General features: G+C 38.3%; 1 protein-coding gene across 1 annotated transcript in view; it reads right to left on the bottom strand.

Annotated features, from left to right (window-relative positions):
* The window catches only part of LOC115217420, a 53,215-nt gene that overhangs the window by 27,008 nt on the left and 9,293 nt on the right, over positions 1 to 16,914 (bottom strand). Inside the window, exons 2-5 of the mRNA XM_036507696.1 lie at positions 12,723 to 12,750; positions 9,591 to 9,719; positions 4,147 to 4,259; positions 690 to 807 (exon numbers count right to left, since the gene is read on the bottom strand). Coding sequence (XP_036363589.1) covers positions 690 to 807; positions 4,147 to 4,259; positions 9,591 to 9,719; positions 12,723 to 12,750 — 388 coding nt within the window. The remainder of the gene's footprint in view (positions 1 to 689; positions 808 to 4,146; positions 4,260 to 9,590; positions 9,720 to 12,722; positions 12,751 to 16,914) is intronic.

Here is a 16,914-nt window from a genome sequence, read left to right as displayed (position 1 = left end):
TTTCCCTATTGCACTCCTCCTCATTATTCTCTCATCTATCATTCACTCTCCATCCTTTCACTATATGAGACTACTTATGTGAGTTGATATAGTGAAAGGACAGAGACTGTCTCCTGCCTATCACTCTTACTTTCTCTATCATGCCTTTCATAGGTCTTTATCATATCTCTCTTCCATCATGTTTCATGCCTCCTCTCCCTCACATTACTCTGCTTTCCTCTTCTCACTCACTCCTATCTTACCCTGGTTCTGTCCATGTTATCCTTCTCTTCTTGGTCACAATGTCTAGAATAAATGTAGAGAGCATACAGATAATTCTTTGGTCTTACCAAAGATATGACAACCTGTCTAGCGTTGGTGCCATGATAAAAGGTAACAGTATATTCTGTGAAGTTGTTGGTGTTCAAAAGAGCATCCAGCCAATGAAACTATGCCAAAAATCAAATGAGACATGGTGAGAATAGTCCCTAGCCCTTCTAGGAGGCAGAAATTCCAAACAAGAACTGATGACTATGATGATACAACCCTCTCCAAGATTATGCCAAGAGATATCTATGATAGGTGTTATGAGGGTGGTGGCAATGATGACGATGATGGTGGTGGTGGTAGTAGTGATGGTAATGAAAATGATGATGATGCCACCAGTTTCCTCCAAGATTTTAAATAAATAATAATTTCAGGTTCCTTACTGAGTGTATCAACTTCCTGAGCAGGAGGATAATTGTTTTCAGATTGCGGCAACGGATAAAGATGAACCAAAATTTCTTTATTTTTTCTTACAGGATGTATTTCAAATTCAAAGTTATGCTGCAAATAAATTTTTTAAATTCTACTAATATAATATAATAGAGTATTTAAAACTGTTTGCTTTAATGAAATGTTTGTAGTTATAAGGCACAAATAAAGGTTACTCTTACCTTGTGATACAATCAGCAACATTCCTTCCATGTCTGAGGTCATGAAAACCAGCAAAACTTAACAGTTCTTCAACACATGTCCTCCACCCAAGCTCTGGCCAGAAAGAACTAGAACCCACTACTTCTTGAAGTGATGTCACTTCCCCTCACTTCCAGTCCTTCATCCCTCCTGACCCCTTCCCTACTGATCTAAAAAAACCACTGCTTCTCTATTCTGTTTCAAACACGACCATCCACCTGTGGCAGGGAAGAAGGGTGGGGCTTTGACATTCCTTTTGAGATGTTTACAAGATCACAGGGCCAGCCTCTCCCACCTCTTTATCATCAGAGGAGTTAACAATCCTCTCAATGTCCAAGAATTCACGGCATTCCATCCATCGATATATTATTTCGAGTACCGATTGTGGTCACCTTTCCTTTCTCCCACTGCATTGTGCCCTGAGCACTAGGAGGCTTCACCCACACTTCATCTCTGATCAGTACAGATGTGACCCCATCCACCTCTGGCTGCTGAAGCACCATACTCAGGTGTCGCCATTTGTACTGGAATATGGCTCTTTGCAGGATTGCCCTATCCAAGGCAACATGTAGTACCAAAAGATTGCCTCTATCAGGGAGATTTTTTCCCTCTTGACCATAGATTTGATTGTACAAAGGTGTCGTTTTACAATCCCGTTTCCACTGGGCCGGTACACATCTCTGAAGAAATGTCTGATATTCCATCTTCCAAGCATTTCCCTCAGCTGCTCTGAGTGAAAAACTGTGCCATTGTCTATCAACAGCTCATCTACTAGACCCTTTTCTTAGAACACTGCATTCAGCAATTCTGCAATTTAGGCCACAGTGTCTTCCCTGATCTCACACCATACAACTATTCACTCTGGCCAACAGTCAACCATTGAGAGGTATACCATTTACTGACAGTGTGTGATGTCTATTGCTAGTCTCTTCCAGCCTTCCTCTATTTGAATCTTTCCTGTTTCATGCATGCTTGGTGCAGAGTCGATGGACTCACACTCGTCACAATTCCTAACTACCTTCCAAAAACTCTCCCTGATGATATCAGGATCAACCGTCCTGACCAAAAACCGCTTCTCAATCCCAAAGTGGTGCATGTTGTGCAGCCTCCTCATTTCTGGACCCTCCAGCCAACGAGCTGCAGCCACTCTGCTCAGAAGGAAGTCTGTTATTTCCAACCAGTGTTTCTTTAATCTGATCAGAACATCTACCTTATTCTTTTCTGAAGGCATGCAGACTATGTACAGCTTTAGGCTGAATTCAGCAGCTAGTTCCCTCAAAATTCTCAGGTGATACTTAATCCCCATTTCCACAACCCTTTTCATGTGGATCTTCTTCTGTTTGATCACCAATGCCACATGCACCCATACCATGGCAGAATCAGTCTGAATCACAACAGCTCACAGTCCCTGTCTCAGCGCTAGGTTCACACCCTTTAATACAGCATCCAGTTTGGCTACAGTGATGTGGTTGTAGTCGTCTTTCTTCCTAAGTCATGCCACATCTTCCACTTCAACACCTATTTCCAGAATGACTTCCAACACTATATTACTTGTGTCACACCACATGATCCTTTTTTTTGTGTGTGTGTGTGTGTGTGTGTCAGGCACATACCAACTGCCCTTCACCAGATCTTTTGCTTGCACTTCTCCAAGACATCTCGCATCATTGCAATTACCTTTTCACCCAGTTCACTAGTCAGTTCACTGATGCCCCTACACCTGATCTCCCTACCATCCACTGCATTGACACTGGTGTTTCTTCATCAGATCTCAACCATTCCTGCAGTCACCAGGGTTGTTGTGTAACCCAGACCCACCAGAACCCTTATTACAGGCAATGATCCCTCCAAGCATCAGGTCACAGCGACCACCAAAACTTAACGGTAGTATTCACATGTGTCCTCCACCCAAGCTCTAGCCAGAAGGAGTTACAGCCCTCAGATCATTCTCAACACACATCCATTGTTCACAACACACTCACAAGAAAGAGACTGTTTTGAACCCACCACTTCTGGAAGTGATGTCATTTTCCTTCAATTTCAGTCCCTCATCCTTCCTTCCACCTTCCTCCACAACTTTATAATAGTAATTTTGATTATATTAAAAGATAGAAACACTCAGCTATTTTACCCTGTTATCATTTTTCTTTGTCTTCATCTAATTCCACAAGAATTATGTAAACAATTCTTTGTTAGTCCATTTATATCAATTTAGGTATCATTTGAAGTGACTACACATATTTTGCAGGTATTTTAATATCTTATACCAAAGCTTCTTGCACTTCTTATCTTCATTGACATTTATCATTATCAACAACAATCACAGTTTTTTTACCTGTGTCTATTAGAACCTTGCTGATCCTCCTCACTTCTATCTCAATTACTTTTTTCATCACAAATTAAACATTAAATTCACAATCACTTTTTCTCAATATCTCTGGCTCTACCATTTATATAGTAAAGAATGCCTACTCTTTTAAATACAAGGAAATGTGATAATTCTTCTTTATACATGCTTACTTCAAATCTGTTGTTGATGTTAGTCTTCAATAAGTCATGTACTAGCAGACCCATTACATACATGTTACACACATGTAAACCTAATGAAGAACATTTCTTCTGCATTAGCTCTTTTATAACCTTCAAGGCTCAACAACTTCTACTTTCTGCAGTCCAAGCCAAAAAACATTCACATCTTACTTTAATTTTCCAATTTTTTCCTTCAAAAGGAACAAATACTTACCAAACCATTTCGTCAGAAGTCCCTTCCTCCAGCAACATCCAAAATAGAACTTTCGCTCCAAGAGTCCACATTGGTCTCTTTGTCTCTAACATTATCTTTATAATCAACCTTAAAATTTAGTTCAACATCACCAAATACTTCAACTTCACCAAGCTAATGAGAGAACTTCTATATGGTTGCTTAACCTACTAAATATAAAAGTTAAATACCCCTCAAATCACTTCCTATCCTGTTTCTAAAATGAAAGTATTTGGTAACGTATTCCTAGAAACACTCTCTATGAATAAAATATAAGGTGGTCAAGACTGAAGTACTTCTGATCAAAAGTCAGCTAGATCAGGGCTAAAAAATAATTTCATCTCCAGCAAATCAGCAATACAACATGCAGGGTCTGTAATATATTCCATGTAGATGACCACCTTCCTGGGGTTAAGGAAAGATTCTTTAAAGATAGAAATTGTACTCACATTACTAATGGATTTGTTCTTCAGAAATTCAGAAAAGTCCAAAATTCTACAGATTTTTATACCAGAATCTTTATACTCATATTCAATTTTAAATCCTTTTAAATGGGTTAAATCTATTAAAACAAAATAATATATATATATATATATTTTTTTTTTAATCTTTTATTAAACTTTTAATACTTTTGATATTTATATAAAAAAAAAATTGATGAATAAATAAATTAATAAATAAAATAATATATAAATATAAAAATATACATACATATATATATTTGTATATATATATATATTTAAAATTTATAAGTTTAAATTATTTAAATAATTTTTTATTTTTAACTTTTATATTTTTAAATTAATTTTATGTATTGGCTTTTGTTTTTCACTGTTTGATTTGCCTAATAGTGGTTTTATCTCTAATTAATATAATATATATATATATATATATATATACATATATAAATATGTATGTATATATATGTATGTATATATGCATGTTTATATATGTACGCATGTATATAAATGTGTGCATGTGTATGTATCATCATCATCATCGTTTAACGTCTGTTTTCCATGCTGGCATAGGTTGGATGGTTTGACTGAGGTCTGGAGAGCCAGCAACTGCACCAGGCTCCAATCTGATCTGGCAAAGTTTCTACAGCTGGATACCCTTCCTAACGCCAACCACTCCAAGAGTGTAGTGGGTGCTTTTTACATGCCACCAGCACAGGTGCCAGTCAGGCAAGCCTGACATCGATGACACTCAGATAGTGCTTTTTATGTGCTACCAGCATGGGGGGTGGAGGATGGGTGATATCAGTGGGTACTGGCATTGGCCACGTTCGGATGGTGCTTTTTACAAGCCACCAGCATGAGAGCCAGTCAGTGGGTAATGGCATCAGCCACATTTGGATGGTGCTCTTTATGTGCCACTGGCATAGGAGCCAGTCAGGGGGCACTGGTCACAGGTACGATATTGGTTTTACCCAACTCAACACTTCTTCTCAAGCATATCATATCACATGACGCATCAGGGGTACTCTTAACTGGGCTGGACATGCGTGGCTGTTATCTCACTTTAGTTGCCAGGTCTTCTCAATCACAGCATATCTTCAAAGGTTTTGATCTCCTGTCATTGCCTCTGTGAGGCCCGATGTTCAAAGGTCATACTTCACCACCTCATCCCATGTCTTCCTGAGTCTACCTCTTTCACAGGTTCCTTCCACAGTTAGGGAGTGGCACTTCCTCATGCAGCTGTCCTCATCCATATGTAACATATGACCATACCACTGCAGTAGTCTCTCTTGCACACCACATCTGATACTTCTTACGCACGCCCAACTTTTCTCTCAGGGCACTTACACTCTGTCGTGCATGCGCACTGACATTACACATCCAGCAGATCATACTACCTTCATTTCTTTGAAGCCTACGTATGTCCTCTAGTCATGGCCATGTTTCACTGCTGTGTAGCATGACAGTTTGCACACATGCATCATACAGTCTACCTTTTATCCTGAGCAAGAGGCCCTTAGCTGCCAGCAGAGGTAGGAGCTCCCTGAACATTGCCCAGGCAATCCTTATTCTAGCCACTACACTCTCAGAGCAACCACCCCCACTACAGACTTGGTTACTTCTAGTTTCTCTTCCTGGCATGTAATGGAATCGGTTTTCTGTGTGTTTTCAGCATTTCAGTGTTTATTGCCTCAGTGCATCTGCCACACACAAAAACTATTTTCTCGGTTAACCTTCCTTTGATATTGCTGCACCTTTTATCTGTCCATAGCTTACACTGGGTACATCATATGGAGTCTCTACCCATGCCTTTTCTACAGATAGAGCAGGGCCATCTACCTGAAGTGGATTGTGATTTGACAGCCTTCCTACTTACGAAGACTTTGGTTTTTGATAGGTTAACCCTAAGGCTCTTCAATGCTAGACATTGCTTCCACACCCTAAACTTTGTCTCTAATTCTCGCAGTGACTCGGCTTTTAGGTAAAGGTCATCAGCAAAGAGGAGTTCCCAGGGGCAGCCTATCTTGAATTTTTCTGTTATTGCCTGGAGAACTATAATGAATAAGAGGGGGCTGAGGACCGATCCTTGGTGAACCCCTACTTCTATTCAGAATTCTTCACTATACTTGTTGCTACCTCTCACCTTATTGACAGCATTCTTGTACAGGGCTTGTACAGCTCTTACCAACAACTCATCTATTCCCAGTTTCCACATTGACCACCAGATAAAGGTACCGAGTATATTACAGAAATGTGTATTATTATTTACATTTGATGGATATTTGTCCTCATCTTGTTTGTTGTTAACACAACGTTTCGGTTGATGTACTCTCCAGCCTTCATCAGGTGTCATGGAGGAATTTCGAACCTGGGTCCTCATTCTTTAGGTATTTTTCTGAAGTTGCTATTGCTATTATTCAGGTCACTGCCTTGAATTGAACTCGGAATCTTGGTGTTAGTAGCTGCGCTATATGCCCATAGGCAATTATGGAGTGAATTTTAGGGCTTATAAATCTAATATTTTTCTATCCTTCCTTAATATCAGTTTCCATATGCTACTCATATCTGCACTAGATCTGTTTAGGAGGTTATTTTGTCCTAACATATGTGCTGCCTCTTTTAGTTTTTGTATTTTCTAGTGGTGTTCTCTGTCTATTATTTTAACTTCATCCCACAGGGTGAGGTGATCTCCATTTTTCCATACATGATCAGCTATACTCAATTTATCAATATCTCCTCATGTCTCAGCTTTGTGATGTTCATCTACCCTTATTTTGAGGGGCTGGCATGTTTCACCTTTGTATAACCTGCCACAGCTGCATGCAATGGAATACACACAGTCTTTGGTCATATTCTCTTCTATTGGTGGTTTTACTCAAAGGAGATATTTGCAAAGTGTTGTATTACTCTTGAATACTGTCCTGTCATAGGGGTCACATATTTTTTCAGAGAGGCCTTTCACATAGGGTAGACAGACTGTGGTCCTCTTTTCTCTTCATAATTGGAGTGGACAGTATGTTTTGGGGGTAATTGTTGCTTAATAGATTGTTACTTAGCTTGATCATTTCTTCATGGTGTGTATGAGGATGGCTACTTATATATTTTGCTCAATGTTTTGGGCACTGAGCAATCCCTCTCTTTACACTGTTTGGATGGTGGGAATTGAAGTTGAGGTATCGACCAGTGAAGGTTGGCTTGCAGTATACAGATGTTCTGGATCTATATTTGGTGCATGTTATTATGATGTCCAGGAATGCTAGCTGATTGTCTTTCTCCTTTTCCATTGTGAACTGTATGGATGGCTTTATTGAGTTCACATGATCTAACAGTACTTTACATCTTCCTGGTGGGGCCAGAGTATAAAGATGTCATCAACATATTGCAGCCATATGGTTGGTTTTAGTGTTGTTGATCCTAAAACCAAATTCTCAAAGTATTCCAGGTATATATTGCCTATTATCAGTGATAATGGCGAACCCATAGCTAAACCCTCTTCCTGTCAATATATATCAGTGTCCATTCTGAAGTAGGTAGTTTCTATACAGAAGATCAACATTTCCATAAAGGCTCCTATTGGTACATTTGTGCATTCTTTTAGATAGGTGTATGTTACCAGTTTTTCTTGAATCACTGATAGTGCTTCATCAGTTGGGACTTTGGTGAACAGACTTATCACATCTAGACTCACCATCTGGTTTGATCCAATGAGGGTATCCTTGATCAATTCTGTGAAGTGGATGGAATACTTTACATATGATGTTGACTTTCCTACTAATGGACTGATTATATCCACAAGGAAGCAGCTCAGTGGATGACATGCTGAACCCCTACAGCCCTCTATAGGTCTTTAACGGAATACCATCCTTGTCAATCTTACGGAAGCCGTACGTGTGGTAGCTTACTGTAGTGTTGAACCAGTTGTCTGTACCTCATTGGTATAAAGTGATCCTTGTTCTTGATCAAGATCTACGACAACTTCCTCTCTGTTTTCAGAGTTGGGTCTTTCTTTACTTTGCTGTAGCTACCATCACTTATGAGACTTGCCGTACACATGCAGCTGAAGTAGGTTATACAAAGGCAAAACATGCAACCCCCTCAAAATAAAGGTAGAGGAATATCACAAAGCTGTGACATGAAGAGATATTGATAAATCAGGTATAACTGATCATGTATGGAAAACCGGAGACCACCTCACTCTGTAGGATGAAGTTAAAATAATAGATAGAGAACACCACTGGAAAATATGAAAATTAAAAGAGGCAGCACATATGCTAGGACATAATAATCTCTTAAGTAGACCTAGTGCAGATATGAGTAGCATACAGGAATAGGTATTAAGGAAGGATAGGAAAATATTAGATTTATAAGCTCTAAAATTCACTCCTTAATTGCTCATGGGCATATGGCATAGTGATTAAGAGCGTGGGCTACTAACTCCAAGATTCTGAGTTCAATTCCAAGCAGTGGCCTGAATAACAATAATAACATCAGCAAAATATCTTAAGAATGAGGACCCAGGTTCGAAATTCCCCCAGGAATGAGGGTACATCAGCTGAAACTTTGTGTTAACAACAAACAAGATGAAGACAAATGTAAATAATGTACATAATTCTTCATCTCTCAAATATAGAACTGAAAAATGTATATTGCAGCAGTTCCACAGTGGACACCTGGGAATGTCAAAGATGAAAGCTGGCTGATATCGAAAATTTGGTGAGAACTTATTGAGCCCCATCGGTAAAATATCATGGCCAGAGACTGAGAACCCATGGTATAGGGTACATATTGGTGCATATAGCTGTACAGAGGTATGCAGGTGCAATAAGCCAACCACTAAGACAACTATAAAGCTTCTATATGAATTGTTTGTGTGATACAGTGTTCCAGACACGTAGTCAGCAGTTTGTAGTTTGGTCTTCAAAGTCAAGGTACAGTTTACAGTTAGAGTATTAGAAATATTGATGGTTGGTTTGTTGCGTGTTTTTTAATTCTTTATCTGTTGTTGACAATAGCAATGATACTATGATATTGGAAGCATAGGGATATAACATTTACATATTTATAACAAGAACAGTCCTACCTTTTACAAAAGTCTTTGTTCCAAAAGAAAAGAAATTTTATTGATAATCAAAACCAGACTTTAGACTCAGCTTGCAAAAGAATTGTCTCTTATTATTCAGGTCTTGGAATATAGTACAAAATATTAAAATTAAATCAGATATTATACAATAATAACAGATAAAACATCATGATATTCAAATCTTAAGAACTAGACCTGGCATAAAATTTAGTACAAAACCTATATAAAAACCAAATTTCTTAATTTGCTTTAAGAAATAGAATCTTTGTCTATGCAGCAAACATTTTTTGATGGATATGCACCATTTAATTATAACATAATGGTATATAGAATTTAAGAGAAATTTTCTTACTTGCATTCCACACAGCTTTTATTCCTATTCTTTCATTTTGCAGGAAATCTGTTAGTTCAAGAATCTCTGGCGTTTCTGGGTACTTTCCATTAGGAAAAGGCTTGAAGACATCCAAATCCTCCTGACAACCTGAAACATGGAAAATATTTCTTTGAAATCTATTGACATTATAGAAAAAACCCAATTTTTACATCATCAATAGCTCTTGGATATGCATGGACATTCCTGTTGTAGATGACAGATGATGGTTCAGCAATTTCTGCATAAAGGATTTGTTTATAAGGATCAAATGTTTGTGCTGTACATAAGTTCGCTCGCTCCCTCCCTCAAATCAACATTGCATGTACCCGTGTACACTCTGCTACACATCAGATGTCAAAGTATTGGCAGAGTAACATGAGATGAAGTTTTTTTCTCAAGATCACTATGTGCAACCTGGTCTGGGAATCAAATCAACGATCTTGCAATTATAAGGGCAATGCCCTCATCACTAGGCCATATGCCAACACTGTCGTGTATTCACACTGACATTACACATCCAGCGGATCATACTAGCTTCATTTCTTTCAAGCCTATGCATGTCATCAGCATTCATGGTCAATACTTCACTGCCATGTAGCATGGCAGTTCACACACATGCATCATACAGTCTACCTTTCATCCTGAGCGAGAGGCCCTTAGTTGCCAGCAGAGGTAAGAGCGCCCTGATACAGTAGAAACATGTGTAGGTCTATTTGAAGCTTTATTATTTTCATTGGTATTAAATACACCAGGAAACCTATAAGGTTAAAGGTAATATATTTAGAATAATCCAACAGAATATAGCGCGAAATTCTTATCATATGAGAATTATTACTGGATTTGTATACTAACTGTTGAATAACCTATTTTGAATACTTAACTGGGAGCTCACCAGTAAACATTTGGAGAAATCCCTTACTAATTACCAATATATATATATATATATATCTTATCTTGTCTATCCTTATAAAAAGCGAAGTTGTTAGTATGTTGACCGCCAAAAACACTAAATAAAGTTGATAATATTTCAAGATTTTCGTATCATTTAAATTAATTTAACCATTCTACAGATAACCGCTCTTATTTTCGAAAAATGAATTGGTGGGGAGGGGGCAGTTGGTAGTGAATTGGCTCCTATTTCTAGCAATCCATGTACTGTCTATTTCATTGTAATGCCGTGTACACCTATTACACAATTCACCTCCAGCTTTCTCTAAGTTTATACATTACATTTATTCCTTTGAAGTCACTGCCAGTTCTCTGCTTTCTCTCTCTATCTATATATATATATGTTCCTCTCTATACTTCTATCTCTCTTACTGTCTCCTTCCTTCCCTCCACCCTCTCTCTCTCTGTGGTTGTATATGAGTCTCTCTCACTACCTCTTCCTCTTTTTCTCTGTAGAGAAAAAAAATATGTGAGGGAGATAGAAAGGGGGCTAGGGAGAAAAAACAAGTGAGACAGACATATATATATATATATATATATATATATTTATATATATATGTATACATATACAGGGTGCAGTGAATAAATTATCATCTAAATTACACAAAAATGAAAATAACACTGACATCTCATTTTAATAGATATATTTACCAAAAATTACATAAAAATATCTTGAAATACTAAAGAGTAAATTGATTCAACAAAATCCCCAGATGACTTCAGAATCTCTTGCAACTCTTCTGGACAGTCTCCTTGTTTAAGTTGGTGAATGTTGCTATAATCCTTGCCTTCAGTTTATCTTTGGTGTTACAAGGAATTTTGTTGGTCTCTCACTCAACTGCACCCCACACATAATAATGAAGTGGCTTGTAGTCTAGGGAGTAAGGTGACCAGATGTTAGGGGTGATGTGCTTGCAGAAATTGTATGACGGCCATGACTGGGTTCTCCTGCTTGTGTGGCATGGTGTAGAGACCTGTTGCTAGACATAAGGTCTTCCAGCAGCCACCCTCTTGGCCCAAGGCAGCAGCACCACCTCCTCCAGGCACTTGATGTAAGCCTCTGTGTCGAGTCTAAGGCCATGTGGGAAGGTGAATGGAGGCATAATGCTACCATCACTAGTAATCACTCCAAACACCATGATGTTGACTGGATGTTTGATTTTTATCACTCTCAGTACAAGTTTTAGGGACATGGCAGGCCAATGGTTGTTCTGTATGTTCACCATCTGATCCTGGTAGAAATTTTTCTTGTCTGAGAAAAACCAAAGCATATTTGGTAGGAGGGGATGCTCGAGTTTGTTCAAAAGCTTTGTAGCGCAGTCTTTCCTCTTGTCATTGATGGCTTGGGATAAAAATTAGCCCTTTCTCATCTTGTATGAGGAATACTGAATGAATTAAGACACTAGGATATTTTCCTACTTTTCTTAACATGAAACCGTTGCTAACCTTCATTCACAAATAAAAAAAATTACACACACACACACACACACACATGTGCACATATGCATGCACACACTAGTACTTTGTTTAATTTCATGTCAGTTACCATTTGCTAATGTCATCACCATTGTTATGCCCACTTTACCATTTTTGTACCAACACGTACATTAAAGTCACCAACCATGATAAGCGGATGTCACAGAAATAGTTATTTTGCTGCTCATCCCTCAATCCAGACTGAGGTGTCTCAGTTGATATAACCACTGCTTTTGTTTCTCACCTAATTTTAAATTTATTCTGTCACATACTCCGACTACCTCAACCACTCTATTCAATTTCTTTGCATGCGACATACATTCCCAACCTACAGACATGTGGTTACCCAACTAAAAGAATTTGTACCAGTGTTTATTGCCTGCGAAGGGCCTGGCAGAAGCTCCCCTGTCTATCAACACTTTGAGCCAGCACACATCTACCTTTTTTCTCTCTAATATCACTACAATATTTCCAGATCTATTTTTCATCACATTAACAAAATTGTTTATCAAATAGTTTCAATGGTGGTTATGATCGGATTGCTGATATGAAATAATTGAAAAATGTAAAATGATAAATTCTACATGTGTTTCAACATAATAAAAGAAAAAAGAGGTACATTAATATGGATAAATATGATTCTAGTATAATTTTTCAGTCTGAGAGGTAGTTTAATTAAATACTTACAGCTTGTCTTATAAAGATAATAAGGTGCCTGAAAAAAAAAAAAAAGAGGAATTTTTAAAAAATATTTCACTTCCTGGGAATTTAAATTTAACTAAAACATTTAGCTAAAACACGTGTCTCAGGGTGTGCTATAGAATTTCTATTTTGGATATATTTGGGGTACTTAAGTGTACACATGACTTAGTGTTTGCTTCTTCCATGGGTATAAGTAAGTATTTCATTTATTTTTTATGTATTTATCACTGAGGTTTAGCTCATTTTGGAGTGTGACAGTATCTTCTGGAGTTTGGATAGCTATGGGTATTTTAGCATCATCGGCGTAACTCATTATTTTGGATGAGTGGACTTGTAATAGATTGATGATAAATAATTATAGTCCTAGAACCATTCCCTGAGACATACCACTTATTACAGGTGACTTTGCAGAGCAAAAACCATTTCCAGCAACAGATTGCCTCCTACCATGTAGGAAGTCAAAGAGCCATTCTCTGAGTTTTCCTGAGATACCAAGATTCTTTAACTTATAACAGATGATTCCATGAACAATCTTGTCGAATGCCTTAATGAAATCAAAGTATATACAGTCAATGTCCTTTCATCCCAAGAGATTATTAAGAATAGTATTATGCTGCTGTAATAGTTGTGAAAGGCAACTTCATCCAGTCCAAAAAACCATGGTGTATATCATCTATGATGTTGTTTTCCACAAGGTATGTACTAATTTTATTTCAGACAATGCAATTGATAATTTTAGATGTGTGAGATATAAGAGAAACAGGTCTGTAATTTTTAGCTTCAGCCTGCTACCTTCCTTCGTGTATAGGTGTTACTACTATGTCTTTTAATAGTTCTGGGAGTTCGCCAGTATCTAGTGGCTTTTGAAATAGTATCTTTAATGGCTTCACAAAGCTGTTTTTGCATGTTTTTAGTAGTATGGCCGGTAGACCATCAGTTCCAGATACAGAGTGTTCTCAAACTTTATGGTTATTTTTCAGTTGTCTATCATAATGCTGCACTATTTAACATCCAATTCAATTTACTTTAAATGATCCACCAAAATATTCAATTTATCAAATTAGTCCTGATAACAACAAAATTTAGTTGACAACCATACTGTAAGATTTTTAGGGTAAATTTAAGAACAAATGCCCTCACTTCACCCACCCATCACCTTCCCACTTTCAAAAAGCTAAAACTCCAAATGTTTCATCTGAAATAACTGATATTAAAAATATCAGACCACTACCAGAAAACCTGATATGTTAGAAACAACAGCTAAACAACATTATTTCTGAAAATACATCACAGCTTTCAAAAACGCTAAAAACGAAACATTCGGAGTTTTCAGCTTTTTGAAAGTAGGAAAGTGATGGATGGAAGTTGGGGAAGGAGAGTTGAGTGTTTCTTTTAAAAATAAAAATTCTTAAAGATTCATAATCTCTATATTTTTCTGTGGAGTATGAAAAACAAAATGCGCACAAGCGAACGGGATGGGGCAGGGGAGAGAACTCGGAAAATTCACATTACGAATGTTCCGAGTCCTCTCACCACTTCCCCATCCGTCGGCGAAATTTTTTTTCATATTCGTTTACTACACATTATTTTACACCTAGTACACTATTTTTTTTTTCCATTTTTGTGACGGAGGGTGGGTAGGGTGTGGACTCGGATAATTCACACGATCCAGTAACCCCACTTTGACACCCGGTCACAAAAATGAAAAAAAAAAGTGTAATAAGTGTAAAACAACATATAGTAAACGAATATGAAAAAAAAGGTAGAGTTGTATTCAAATTCAAAATGCAACACTTTTATTTACAGTTTCAAAACAACGCTGAACAAATGTGCCTTACATTTGTAGGCAGATGAAATAATGCATCTGTCGCAGTATTACAGGGACTTGAGATATACTCTTTTTACTCTTTTACTTGTTTCAGTCATTTGACTGCGGCCATGCTGGAGCACCGCCTTTAGTCGAGCAAATCGACCCCGGGACTTATTCTTTGTAAGCCTAGTACTTATTCTATCGGTCTCTTTTGCCGAACCGCTAAGTGACGGGGACGTAAACACACCAGCATCGGTTGTCAAGCAATGCTAGGGGACAAACACAGACACACAAACACACATACACATATATATATACATATATACGACAGGCTTCTTTCAGTTTTCGTCTACCAAATCCACTCACAAGGCATTGGTCGGCCCGGGGCTATAGCAGAAGACACTTGCCCAAGATGCCACGCAGATGACTGAACCCGGAACCATGTGGTTGGTTAGCAAGCTACTTACCACACAGCCACTCCTGTATATGCTGTATATCAGTTGAAAACTGAGGGATGAAATCGGTGAATATTTTCTGGCTTTGATCGTAAAGCAAAAAGGAAGACGCTTATGATCTGTGTAGAACGTGAAATTTCTTCCCGCAAGAATATGCCAAAAATGTTTTATGGCAAGGTAAATGGCCAACAGCTCACGTCCAAACATATTGTACCGTGTCTCAGCAGGTTTCAACTTCCGGGAAAAAATGCAAGATGTTGTAGCTGTCCTAAATGAAACTGCTGTAAAACTGCACCTACAGCAGTGCCTGATGCATCGACCACAAGCGAAAGCTCTGTATCGGAGACCGGGCGCGATAAGAGGGACGCTTTTCCAAGTTCATCTTTTGCAGAATTAAAAGATTTCAACTGAGTTAAAGTCGATGCAATATCCTCATCTTTCTTTTGACGATTCTTTAACACTTCATTAAGAGGAGACAGCAGTACAGCGAGGAATAAAGCATCTATAAAAATTCAATAGGCCGATGAAATGATGCAGCTGATGAAGAGAAGGAGTAAGGTCTCCAAAAGCCTGCACTTTCTCAGGAAGAGGTAGAATGCCCTCACTGTCAATAAGGTGACTGAGAAACACAAGAGGAGAAGAGCCAAAAACACATTTAGTAGGGTTAAGTTGCACTTTATAATCCTGAAGGCACTGGAAAAGCCTCTTTAAATAATGAACGTGCTCTTCAGCAGAAGATCTGGCCATCAGATCATCAATATAAGCATAGACGAAATCCAGTCCACGAACGACAGTCTATGAACCGTTGAAATGTGCTGGCAGCATTTCGGAGGCCAAATGGCATGGTTAAGATTTCAAAAGAGCCAAATGGCGTTGTTATTGGAATATCCTCCAGGTTGACTGGAATCAGATGATGCGCTCGCACCAAATCGAGCATAGAAAATACACTACATCCATGCAAAGAAGATGAAAAATCATGAAGAAGAGGGATAGGGTATCTATCACGGACCGTCATGGAATTTAACCTTCTAAAATCCCCTGTCGGTCTCCAATCTCCAGAACCTTTAGGAACCATATGCAAAGGATAGGCCCAAGGACTTGTGGTAGGGTGAATAATTCCCTGCTGTAATAAATTATCAAACTCAACCATTGCTGCCTTTAATTTAATCCAGAAGAAGACGACACAGACACGAAAACAACGGTGCACCACTCGTGGAAATAAAATGTTTTGTAGTATGGGTAGGACCACTCATATGGAAGTTCAAATTGGTAAGCTCTGCGAAATAGTTTAAAAAGGAATGATACACGTCTCCCGAAACAGCGATAAAAATGTGGGGCTAACAGCGGAGTATTCAAATTCTTTCCTACAACTGAAAGATCAGCAGTGTCATCCAACAGGCGTCGTTTACGTACATCCACTAATGGAGAATAGTAATGGAGAAAATCTGCCAAGATTGGATAAGGCAGGTCAGATATGATGAAGATCCATTTAAAATCACAACGTAAGTTCAAATGCAAAGAAAGGGAAATTTGACCAAATGTCTGAATGGTTTACCTCCTGCAGGGTAATTTCGGAAAGAAGCGGTTTATCCTTCATGAACTTCGCTGGCCAGATACTGCAAGAAGCACCAGAATCAACCAAAAATAATTTCTGTGGTAAGAAATCTTCCATGAAAAATATATGATTACAAGAGTCTGCACTAGGAGCAGCTGTTGTGCTCAGTGCCTCCCCAGTTGCCTTTCCCTGACTCACATATGAGTAGGGCTTTATACATCTATGAGCCTTCTTCGCAAAACAAATATGATACCAACACACACTCAAGGACGCCGGAGAAAATGAACGTCGCCGTCTTGGCGAGGAAGAACGACTGAATGATCATCGTGAGGAGCTCTGTGCAACACATAATTTCTT

Source organism: Octopus sinensis, linkage group LG11 (genome assembly GCF_006345805.1).
Source record: "Octopus sinensis linkage group LG11, ASM634580v1, whole genome shotgun sequence".
Classification (NCBI taxonomy): Eukaryota; Metazoa; Mollusca; class Cephalopoda; order Octopoda; family Octopodidae; genus Octopus; species Octopus sinensis.
This window is presented reverse-complemented; position numbering and strand designations above follow the sequence as displayed.